Here is a 13,228-nt window from a genome sequence, read left to right on the forward strand (position 1 = left end):
AATTGTTTTTGACATTGTCTTTGCTTAAAGGTGCCAAAGAATGCATTTTAATAATCTTTCAAATTGTTCTTTGATATTTACATAGAAAGTATGTAACTTTATTAAGTGCAAAACTTATCCAGAAACGTTTTTACATGACCATTTACAACCCTAGGATTTGTTCTTTGAATTAATTGGCCTATTTTTGCCCTATTTGAAAGGGTCATGAATAGGGTGACCAGACGTACAGAAAAATTCGGGACAGTCCCGAAATCTAATCTGCTGTCCCAAATCCTGAATCCCGCTATAATTCTACCGAAAATTATACTGAAGCTAAATCTTCATCCCGAATCCCACTCTAATACAATTTAAAGTTGTATTGTTTCTATTAGTTTATCTAATTCATCTATATGCACAAAGACAATAAGACCTTTTTTTCCCCTTTTTGTTTTAAGAGAGCGAAAGTTGCAGCTGCTGCGAGGACAGTTGAAAGTGAAGGCAGTGGCAGTCAGTCGATTGGTCGAGGCAGAGGCACTGTGTTAAAAAAAAAATACCTCTATACTTATTATATAGATTTATATGCATATGTACTTATATTAATTTGATTAGTTCAGTTTGAAATTCATTTATTTTTATTATTAAATTAAATAAACTTATTGGATGATCCCCCGTAAAGTCTGCCCCGTCCCGAATTTCAGCCAATCTCATCTGGTCACCCTAGTCATGAATAATAATATGGAGCTCTACATTAACTTTCCCAAAAGTATAACATTTACCAACATTAGTAATATACAAAAGTAAACACAACATACAAAGTATTCCAGCAATGATATTAATTACAAAGATAATTTAGTAAAACTGCAACAATGATTTTTTTATTTATACATACACACACGCACGCACGCACGCACGCACGCACACACACACACACACTTATTTAACTTGGGTAATGAATATTTATTTCAAAATATCCAGCCGTTACAGGCACGCAGTAAATCTCGGGATAGTCAAGTCCATCTGACAACCATACATTTGAAGGACACATCTGGAGGCACTTGAAGGAGCCTTTGAATTGGGACAGACATTGTTTTAAATAGGAAGGCTTAAAAAATAAATCTGGGCTACTAAAAAATGTATTAGAACAAACTGACATTGATTTGGCCTGTAACGTTCCTGGGTATGTAACCTAAAATATATTACTTACAAGACTTAGTTTTTAGGCTCATTTCAGCAGTTTCAGTCATGAAAATAAAACTCACCAGTTTTTGGAGTCCTCCTTACATAGGCCTGAAGAGTCGGCAGAAACCAAAAAGGCGTAGTCATGCCAGATTTTTATTGTTATAGTTTGTTTACATAGTTTTGAAATCATAAAAAAATTCACAATCTTGAGAGAGATGTATTATCTCTAAATGACTTGTTCTGTGCAATGTAAAATGCATTAGCTTTGCATTTATACATAAAGCATGTTTCACAGTTTATAGACAGTCAGTTTTATTAAACTACTTGTTACACATACAAGCACTTAAAAGACAACTTAGGAAAATAACACAACAATGTAAAAAAATAATTTTGGCACTTTAAATCGCCAGTCACAAAATATTAAAAACATTTAATAACAGTAGCTAGACAGATAAAATCATATCCGCTTCTTGCAAATACAAGGACATCTTATTCTTGGGATCTTCATTCCAAAACATAGTTTTTATATGGGAGTAGTGCAAGATGTGTAACACAATCTGAAAAGAAAAAAAAAATGGTTATGTACAACAGAGCACAATAAAATGACCAAAAACACAGCTGGAAAACTTATGGTGAACTGTCACACATTGGTGTTGTGGTATCCTGAGGAAGCTTTGACAGCATCAGTAGTGTAATACTTAGTTTATAATCAGAATCTAATTAGTTAAAAAGTTATGCCTAGCATCAACTGATTTGTTTAAACGTAATTAATTAATTAAAAATATGTTTACATTTCAGTATCAAGAGCTGAGCACTGCTGGGTCTTCTCAGTATTTCTCCTCAAAAAAATTCAATTAAACCATTAATTAATTTTTTTTAAGGCAGTGAGGTTAAAATGACGTCCTATAGCTGACAATTCACCGAAATTGCCTGAGCTGGCTCATAGGAAACCAGGAAGTAACTGTGCATACAGCCAATCAGCCATGAAAAATCGTAATCTTTGCATCACTATTAATTTATTCCCCACCGTTGATAAGTTATCTTATCAATTAAGGGAAAACATTTGCATAAAAGAGTTTTTATGGTAATCTGTAATACCGCAATTACACTTACACAATTTATAAAAAAACTGAAGCTAGAACGTTATTTACTAATTTTAAACTCCGTGTATGTTTTGATAATCATTCTGAATCTGATCTCTAACAAAATCCCTTCACAAAAATGCAATTATTTCAGCTTTTTGCTAAAAAAATGTTTTTTTAAAGAAAAATACCCACATTTAGGAGTTTATAAATAGAGAAAAAATTAAAGTTAGGATAAAACGTTTTTTCCCCGTTTTGTTTATTGTTTGTTTGAAAGCAGACGGTCTGTTCTTTCATTTGATATATTTGAATGTTTATTTAATTTTAGAAGAAAATTTTCCTGGAAGGCATTTTGTGAAAATCACAAAAAATGCTGGCGGGCAACTTAAAAAAAAAAAAAAATGCTGGCAGGGAATAAGTTAAAAAGTATCCTAGGGTAAGACCTAAAATTTTTACACATTCTAGGAAACGGGTGAATACACTGCAGGTGATCTAATATAATTTTTTATATTTATTTTGGATGCTTTTAGTCACAATATAATTCCAAGCATTTAACTGGACAAGGACAAAAAGAAGGAAGAAAATCAAATAAACATATTGCTGTTTTCATTCTATAAATAAAATGTAATTAATATTTATAAAGCTAAAGATGTGATTTTCCTTTTGTGTTGTGTAGTTTAATTAACATAATGACACAAAAGTAAGCATTTATTATAAGGGGAACTGTCCCTTTAAGAACAGATAAGCACGGATTCACTGACACATCTGATTTCTTTCTGAACTGTTCACTTAAATTAAACAACCATGACTGTGGTATTACAAGATAATTTTGTGTCTCCTTTCAAGCGCAGATAAATTCTGTGTTTGCGTGCTTTTTGAAACGCGTGGGCTTTTGAGTTTGTGTCCATGAGTGTTTCTGCGCAACAGCTCACTTTAGCATCTTTGTTGCTCAAATAGTCCAAAATTGCTTAAATGATGATAAAACTTTCTACATAAATGGTTATTTCTGATTTATGCTTATTTGGCGATTAGTTTCATGTAGTCCATGTCCATCATTTGTTCCAATCCATTCCAATAAAATCCTTTCAGGTCACTTTGCAATGTCAGTATAAATGTTGTTTCAATTGATATCATTGACGCCTCAGAATTCTACAGTGATAATGTTTTACAGCGTTTTGTGTCTTATACTCGACTGATGACCCAAATGTTGTCGCTCTGCGCATCCTCAACAAGCATGTTTATGACGAAGAAAAGGCGGATGACATCAAAGTAGCATAAGAGGCATTCGAAAGCAAACTCTATGATTTCTCGAATCACTCTCGTGGTACTTTGATGTCATCTGCCTGATGTGTCTCATAAAGTCAAACAAACCTAATGTCTGGGACACATGTTGGATGATGACGAAGCGTGCCTCTACAAAGAGCGCATCTCTACAAACAACGCGTGCATACCCACCCACCTACACAAAAATAAAACTCATCAGATTTATGTGATTTAGACAAGTCATCCCACCGAGAGGTCAGAAAATATGGAAATCAATATCACATCCTTGAATTCCCATATTTAGTGGTGCTTGCATTTATGCAAGGCATCACTATTATTATTGCTCATACTTATTATTATTATGTTGGCTTGACAAAGCCAACATACTGTTCTTCGATCTAAGCTTATTATTATTATTATTATTATTATTCTTCTGATCCCCAAAATTTTTGACTGTAACTCCTCCTAGAGCTTTCAAGCTACATTCACCAAACTTTCCAAAAGTCTTCAGACTGGTCTGACTTAGCGTGCTATGACTTTTCTAACTGATGGGACCTACCGAATTCCTAAACGGGGCGCTCAAACACCCCAAATTTTCCATTGACTTAACATTGCGACAAACTTTGACGGGTCATAGCTGCGAGCGAGAAATTTGTAGAAACTTCTGGGTTACCACATTTGAAGAGGCTGGCAGGCTCTGTAAGAACATGCCTCACATTGGGGTGTAAGTTTCACCCCTGGGGTGTAAGGGGCACCCAAATTTCCCCATTGACTTATAATGGGGCAGGGAACATGTCCATATAAGGGAATAAAAGCGTCCCAGATGGAATATCTTCACTTTAGAGTGTCGTAGAGACATGGGGGTGGGCTCAATTTAGTCAGGCATCCAATCAGTCTCTCAGGATCGCCCCATAGCTATTAAGCCACGCCCCTAGCAACCATTTTTGGGCACCCTAGCAACATATCCCATAGACTGCCATTATAAAATGCCCAGATGGATATCTTTGCAGCACAGTGTCACAGAGACATGGGGGTGGGCTCATTTTACTCAGGCATCCAATCAGTCTCGGAGGATTCTTATTGAGGTATTATGCCACGCCCCTAGCAACCAAATATGAGCACCCTAGCAACATAATAAACAAAGCCTTATATCTCTGGATCCGAACATCATAGAGACATGGGGGTTGGGTCTTTTGGTCATGTTAGCCTTATGCTAGCTCCATGCTAAGTCATACTAGCTTCATGCTAGTTTCGTGCTAGCTTTATGCTAATTTCATAATAAATCTTGCTAACTTCATGCTAATCATGTTAGCATCATGCTAGCTTCATACTAATTCATGTTAGCATCATGCTAACTTCATGCTAATTCATGTTAGCTTCATGCTAGCTTCATGCTAATTTATGTTAGCATAGTGCTAGCTTCATGCTAATTCATGTTAGCTTCGTGCTAGCTTCATGCTAATTCATGTTAGCATCGTGCTAGCTTCATGCTAATTCATGTTAGCATCGTGCTAGCTTCATGCTAATTCATGTTAGCATCGTGCTAGCTTCATGCTAATTCATGTTAGCATCGTGCTAGCTTCATGCTAATTCATGTTAGCATCGTGCTAGCTTCATGCTAATTCATGTTAGCATCGTGCTAGCTTCATGCTAATTCATGTTAGCATCGTGCTAGCTTCATGCTAATTCATGTTAGCATCGTGCTAGCTTCATGCTAATTCATGTTAGCATCGTGCTAGCTTCATGCTAATTCATGTTAGCATCGTGCTAGCTTCATGCCAATTCATGTTAGCATCGTGCTAGCTTCATGCTAATTCTTGTTAGCATCGTGCTAGCTTCATGCTAATTCATGTTAGCATTGTGCTAGCTTCATGCTAATTTATGTTAGCTTCGTGCTAGCTTCATGCTAATTCATGTTAGCATCGTGCTAGCTTCATGCTAATTCATGTTAGCATCGTGCTAGCTTCATGCTAATTCATGTTAGCATCGTGCTAGCTTCATGCTAATTCATGTTAGCTTCATGCTAATCATGCTAACATCATGCTAGCTTCCTGCTAATCATGCTAGCATCATGCTAGCTTCATGCTAATCATGCTAGCATCATGCTAGCTTCATGCTAATTCATGTTAGCATCATGCTAGCTTCATGCTAATTCATGTTAGCATCATGCTAGCTTCATGCTAATTCATGTTAGCATCATGCTAGCTTCATGCTAATTCATGTTAGCATCATGCTAGCTTCATGCTAATTCATGTTAGCATCATGCTAGCTTCATGTTAATTCATGTTAGCATCATGCTAGCTTCATGTTAATTCATGTTAGCATCATGTTAGCTTCATGCTAATTCATGTTAGCTTCATGCTAATTCAAGTTAGCATCATGCTAGCTTCATGCTAATTCATGTTAGCATCATGCTAGCTTCATATTAATTCATGTTAGCATCATGCTAGCTTCATGCTAATTCATGTTAGCATCATGTTAGCTTCATGCTAATTCATGTTAGCTTTATGCTAATTCATGTTAGCATCATGCTAGCTTCATGCTAATTCATGTTAGCATCATGCTAGCTTCATGCTAATTCATGTTAGCATCATGTTAGCTTCATGCTAATTCATGTTAGCGTCATGCTAATTTATGTTAGCATCATGCTAGCTTCATGCTAATTCATGTTAACATCATGCTAGCTTCATGCTAATTCATGTTAACATCATGCTAACTTAGTGCTAAACATGCTAACATGGTAACTTTTGGTATCATGTTTACGGAAAGTTATAATACTAAACTAAACTTGTTTTAAATTTCTCTCAATCTGTTTTAAACGTTCAGGCTAGGCTTTGTCAAGCCAACATAAAGTTTGTCTTCAAACTTTTCTATCTAGTTATATCTTATTCTTATGTCTGCACATTTTTCGGCGCGTAACTCGTCCCGCACGGTTTGCCACAGTCCCATGAAAGAGGGCTCAAATCGACCGGATTATTGAGGAGAGGTGTGCTATGACTTTTATAAGCGATCGGGTGAAGGATTTTCGAAAGGGGGGCGAAAAACCACCCGAAAAATCCCATTGACTTAACATTGGGCCGAACTTTGACGGGTCATAGCTCCGCTTGAGGATTTTGTAGAAACATGTAGGTTACAACATTTGAAGAGTGTAATATACTCTGTATGAACATACATCACATAGGGGTGTAAGCTGTACCCCTGGGGTGTAAGAGGCACCCGAAAATGCCCATTGACTTATAATGGGGCAGGAAACATGCCCATATAAGGGAATAAAAAAGTTCCAGATGGGATATCTTCGCTTTACAATGTCGTAGAGACACGGGGGTTGGACCGTTTGACTCGTGACTCCGAGTGTAATCATTATGGGATGCCAATTTTTTCCCTAGCAACCAAATACAGTACCCTAGCAACAGAGTAAACAAAGCCTTATATCTCCGCACCAGAACATCGTAGAGACACGGGGGTTGGACCTTTTGACTTGTGACTCGGAGTGTAATCATTATGGGATGCCATTTTTTTCCCTAGCAACCAAATACAGTACCCTAGCAACAGAGTAAACAAAGCCTTATATCTCCGCACCAGAACATCGTAGAGACACGGGGGTTGGACCGTTTGACTAGTGACTCAGAGTGTAATCATTATGGGATGCCAATTTTTTCCCTAGCAACCAAATACAGTACCCTAGCAACAGAGTAAACAAAGCCTTATATCTCCGCATCAGAACATCGTAGAGACACGGGGGTTGGACCTTTTGACTTGTGACTCGGAGTGTAATCATTATGGGATGCCATTTTTTTCCCTAGCAACCAAATACAGTACCCTAGCAACAGAGTAAACAAAGCCTTATATCTCCGCACCAGAACATCGTAGAGACACGGGGGTTGGACCGTTTGACTAGTGACTCAGAGTGTAATCATTATGGGATGCCAATTTTTTCCCTAGCAACCAAATACAGTACCCTAGCAACAGAGTAAACAAAGCCTTATATCTCCGCATCAGAACATCGTAGAGACACGGGGGTTGGACCTTTTGACTTGTGACTCGGAGTGTAATCATTATGGGATGCCATTTTTTTCCCTAGCAACCAAATACAGTACCCTAGCAACAGAGTAAACAAAGCCTTATATCTCCGCATCAGAACATCGTAGAGACACGGGGGTTGGACCTTTTGACTTGTGACTCGGAGTGTAATCATTATGGGATGCCATTTTTTTCCCTAGCAACCAAATACAGTACCCTAGCAACAGAGTAAACAAAGCCTTATATCTCCGCACCAGAACATCGTAGAGACACGGGGGTTGGACCGTTTGACTAGTGACTCAGAGTGTAATCATTATGGGATGCCAATTTTTTCCCTAGCAACCAAATACAGTACCCTAGCAACAGAGTAAACAAAGCCTTATATCTCCGCATCAGAACATCGTAGAGACACGGGGGTTGGACCTTTTGACTTGTGACTCGGAGTGTAATCATTATGGGATGCCATTTTTTTCCCTAGCAACCAAATACAGTACCCTAGCAACAGAGTAAACAAAGCCTTATATCTCCGCACCAGAACATCGTAGAGACACGGGGGTTGGACCGTTTGACTAGTGACTCAGAGTGTAATCATTATGGGATGCCAATTTTTTCCCTAGCAACCAAATACAGTACCCTAGCAACAGAGTAAACAAAGCCTTATATCTCCGCATCAGAACATCGTAGAGACACGGGGGTTGGACCTTTTGACTTGTGACTCGGAGTGTAATCATTATGGGATGCCAATTTTTTCCCTAGCAACCAAATACAGTACCCTAGCAACAGAGTAAACAAAACCTTATATCTCCGCATCAGAACATCGTAGAGACACGGGGGTTGGACCGTTTGACTCGTGACTCAGAGTGTAATCATTATGGGATGCCAATTTTTTCCCTAGCAACCAAATACAGTACCCTAGCAACAGAGTAAACAAAGCCTTATATCTCCGCATCAGAACATCGTAGAGACACGGGGGTTGGACCGTTTGACTCATGACTCAGAGTGTAATCATTATGGGATGCCAATTTTTTCCCTAGCAACCAAATACAGTACCCTAGCAACAGAGTAAACAAAGCCTTATATCTCCGCATCAGAACATCGTAGAGACACGGGGGTTGGACCGTTTGACTCGTGAATCAGAGTGTAATCACTAGTGGATGCCAATTTTTTCCCTAGCAACCAAATACAGTACCCTAGCAACAGTGTAAACAAAGCCTTATATCTCCGCATCAGAACATCGTAGAGACACGGGGGTTGGACCGTTTTACTCGTGACTCGGCATGTAATCACTAGTGGATGCCAATTTTTTTCCCTAGCAACCAAATACAGTACCCTAGCAACAGTGTAAACAAAGCCTTATATCTCTGCATCAGAACATCGTAGAGACACGGGGGTTGGACCGTTTTACTCGTGACTCGGCATGTAATCACTAGTGGATGCCAATTTTTTCCCTAGCAACCATATACAGTACCCTAGCAACAGAGTAAACAAAGCCTTATATCTCCGCATCAGAACATCGTAGAGACACGGGGGTTGGACCGTTTTACTCATGACTCCGAGTGTAATCATTATGGGATGCCAATTTTTTCCCTAGCAACCAAATACAGTACCCTAGCAACAGAGTAAACAAAGCCTTATATCTCCGCACCAGAACATCGTAGAGACACGGGGGTTGGACCTTTTGACTTGTGACTCGGAGTGTAATCATTATGGGATGCCATTTTTTTCCCTAGCAACCAAATACAGTACCCTAGCAACAGAGTAAACAAAGCCTTATATCTCCGCACCAGAACATCGTAGAGACACGGGGGTTGGACCGTTTGACTAGTGACTCAGAGTGTAATCATTATGGGATGCCAATTTTTTCCCTAGCAACCAAATACAGTACCCTAGCAACAGAGTAAACAAAACCTTATATCTCCGCATCAGAACATCGTAGAGACACGGGGGTTGGACCGTTTGACTCGTGACTCAGAGTGTAATCATTATGGGATGCCAATTTTTTCCCTAGCAACCAAATACAGTACCCTAGCAACAGAGTAAATAAAACCTTATATCTCCGCATCAGAACATCGTAGAGACACGGGGGTTGGACCGTTTGACTCGTGACTCAGAGTGTAATCATTATGGGATGCCAATTTTTTCCCTAGCAACCAAATACAGTACCCTAGCAACAGAGTAAACAAAGCCTTATATCTCCGCATCAGAACATCGTAGAGACACGGGGGTTGGACCGTTTGACTCGTGACTCAGAGTGTAATCATTATGGGATGCCATTTTTTTCCCTAGCAACCAAATACAGTACCCTAGCAACAGAGTAAACAAAGCCTTATATCTCCGCATCAGAACATCGTAGAGACACGGGGGTTGGACCGTTTGACTCGTGAATCAGAGTGTAATCACTAGTGGATGCCAATTTTTTCCCTAGCAACCAAATACAGTACCCTAGCAACAGAGTAAACAAAGCATTATATCTCCGCATCAGAACATCGTAGAGACACGGGGGTTGGACCGTTTTACCCGTGAATCGGCATGTAATCACTAGTGGATGCCAATTTTTTCCCTAGCAACCAAATACAGTACCCTAGCAACAGTGTAAACAAAGCCTTATAACTCAGCATCAGAACATCGTAGAGACACGGGGGTTGGACCGTTTTACTCGTGACTCGGCATGTAATCACTAGTGGATGCCAATTTTTTTCCCTAGCAACCAAATACAGTACCCTAGCAACAGTGTAAACAAAGCCTTATATCTCTGCATCAGAACATCGTAGAGACACGGGGGTTGGACCGTTTTACTCGTGACTCGGCATGTAATCACTAGTGGATGCCAATTTTTTCCCTAGCAACCAAATACAGTACCCTAGCAACAGTGTAAACAAACCCTTATATCTCCGCATCAGAACATCGTAGAGACACGGGGGTTGGACCTTTTGACTTGTGACTTAGAGTGTAATCACCAGTGGATGCCAATTTTTTCCCTAGCAACCAAATACAGTACCCTAGCAACAGTGTAAACAAAGCCTTATATCTCCGCATCAGAACATCGTAGAGACACGGGGGTTGGACCGTTTAACTCGTGACTCTGAGTGTAATCACTAGTGGATAGTGGGTTGGAACGTTTTACTTTTGGGTTGGAGTATAATCATATATTGTCCCGAGAATTTTGCCACAGCAAGCACCACTTCACATTTTCTTCAGGAAATGTACCTATCTAGTTAGTGGTGCTTGCATTTATGCAAGGCATCACTATTACTATCTTGCATACTTATTATTATAATTATTATTCTTATGTCTGCACGTTTTTTCGGCACCTAACTCGTCCCACACGGTTTGTCGTAGACCCATGAAAGAGGGCTCAAATCGACCGGCTTATTGAGGAGAGGTGTGCTATGACTTTTATAAGCGATCGGGTGCAGGATTTCCGAAAGGGGGGCGAAAAACCACCCAAAAAATCCCATTGACTTAACATTGCGCCCAACTTTGACGAGTCATAGCTCCGCTCGAGGATTTTGTAGAAACATGTGGGTTACAACATTTGAAGAGGGTGGTAGGCTCTGTAAGAACATGGATCACAATGGGGTGTAAGTTGTACCCCTGGGGTGTAAGAGGTGCCCAAAAGTGCCCCAATGAAAAGTCAATGGGGGAAAATCCCATAGACTTACCATTGCAAAAATTTTGACGGGTCATAGGTCCGAGCCAGGATTTCATAGAAACATGTGGGTTACTAAATTTGAAGAGGGTGCTAGACTCTGTCAGGACGTCCCCCACAATGGGGTGTAAGGTTACCATAGCAACCATTTTGGGCACCCTAGCAACCTATACCATAGACTGCCATTATAAAATGCCCGGATGGATATCTTTGCACCACAGTGTCATAGAGACATGGGGGTGGGCTCATTTTACTCAGGCATCCAATCAGTCTCTCAGGATCCTTACAGACTTACTAAGCCACGCCCCTAGCAACCACTTTTGAGCACCCTAGCAACATAAAATACAAACAGTTATATCTCGGCATCAGAACATCGTAGAGACACGGGGGTTGGACCGTTTTACTTGTGACTAGGGGTGTAACAATTGGGCACATCATTGGCCACTCCCAAGCCACGCCCCTAACAACCAAATTTGAGCACCCTAGCAACAGAGTAAACAAAGCCTTATATCTCCGCATCAGAACATCGTAGAGACACGGGGGTTGGACCGTTTTACTTGTGACTCGGAGTGTAATCACTGGGCACATAATTGGCCACTCCCAAGCCACGCCCCTAGCAACCAAATACAGTACCCTAGCAACAGAGTAAACAAAGCCTTATATCTCCGCATCAGAACATCGTAGAGACACGGGGGTTGGACCGTTTTACTTGTGACTCGGAATGTAATCACTGGGCACATCATTGGCCACTCCCAAGCCACGCCCCTAGCAACCAAATACAGTACCCTAGCAACAGAGTAAACAAAGCCTTATATCTCCACATCAGAACATCGTAGAGACATGGGGTTTGGACCGTTTGACTCGTGACTCGGAGGGTAATCACTAGTGGATGCCATTTTTTCCCTAGCAACCAAATACAGTACCCTAGCAACAGAGTAAACAAAGCCTTATATCTCCGCATCAGAACATCGTAGAGACATGGGGTTTGGACCGTTTGACTCGTGACTCGGAGGGTAATCACTAGTGGATGCCATTTTTTCCCTAGCAACCAAATACAGTACCCTAGCAACAGAGTAAACAAAGCCTTATATCTCCGCATCAGAACATCGTAGAGACATGGGGTTTGGACCGTTTGACTCGTGACTCGGAGGGTAATCACTAGTGGATGCCATTTTTTTCCCTAGCAACCAAATACAGTACCCTAGCAACAGAGTAAACAAAGCCTTTTATCTCCGCATCAGAACATCGTAGAGACACGGGGGTTGGACCGTTTGACTCATGACTCGGAGGGTAATCACTAGTGGATGCAATTTTTTTCCCTAGCAACCAAATACAGTACCCTAGCAACAGAGTAAACAAAGCCTTATATCTCCGCATCAGAACATCGTAGAGACACGGGGGTTGGACCGTTTGACTCGTGACTCGGAGGGTAATCACTAGTGGATGCCATTTTTTTCCCTAGCAACCAAATACAGTACCCTAGCAACAGAGTAAACAAAGCCTTATATCTCCGCATCAGAACATCGTAGAGACATGGGGTTTGGACCGTTTGACTCGTGACTCGGAGTGTAATCACTAGTGGATGCCAATTTTCTCCCTAGCAACCAAATACATTACCCTAGCAACAGAGTAAACAAAGCCTTTTATCTCCACATCAGAACATCGCAGAGACACGGGGGTTGGACCGTTTGACTCGTATCTCGGAGTGTAATCACTAGTGGATGCCAATTTTTTCCCTAGCAACCAAATACAGTACCCTAGCAACAGAGTAAACAAAGCCTTATATCTCTGCATCAGAACATCGTAGAGACACGGGGGTTGGACCGTTTTACTTTTGGCTTGGGGTATAATCATAAATTGTCCCCTGAAATTTGCCATGGCAAGCACCACTCACATTTTCTTCAGGAAATGTACCTATCTAGTTATTATTATTATATCTTATTCTTATGTCTGCACACTTTTTCGGCGCGTAACTTGTCCCGCACGGTTTGCCACAGTCCCATGAAAGAGGGCTCAAATCGACCGGATTATTAAGGAGAGGTGTGCTATGACTTTT

At 40.4% G+C, this 13,228-nt stretch overlaps 1 protein-coding gene across 2 annotated transcripts in view; it reads right to left on the reverse strand.

Annotated features, from left to right (window-relative positions):
* Window positions 1–1,041: 1,041 nt before the first annotated feature.
* Window positions 1,042–13,228, reverse strand: part of mcph1 (microcephalin 1) — a 72,592-nt gene continuing 60,405 nt past the window's right edge. Inside the window, exon 15 of one of the 2 annotated variants that reach the window (XM_065250513.2) lies at window positions 1,042–1,715. In XM_065250513.2, coding sequence (XP_065106585.1) covers window positions 1,663–1,715 — 53 coding nt within the window. In that variant the 3' untranslated portion in view covers window positions 1,042–1,662. The remainder of the gene's footprint in view (window positions 1,716–13,228) is intronic. The other variant, XM_065250504.2, reaches the window with a different exon arrangement.

Source organism: Paramisgurnus dabryanus, chromosome 20 (genome assembly GCF_030506205.2).
Source record: "Paramisgurnus dabryanus chromosome 20, PD_genome_1.1, whole genome shotgun sequence".
Taxonomy (NCBI): Eukaryota; Metazoa; Chordata; class Actinopteri; order Cypriniformes; family Cobitidae; genus Paramisgurnus; species Paramisgurnus dabryanus.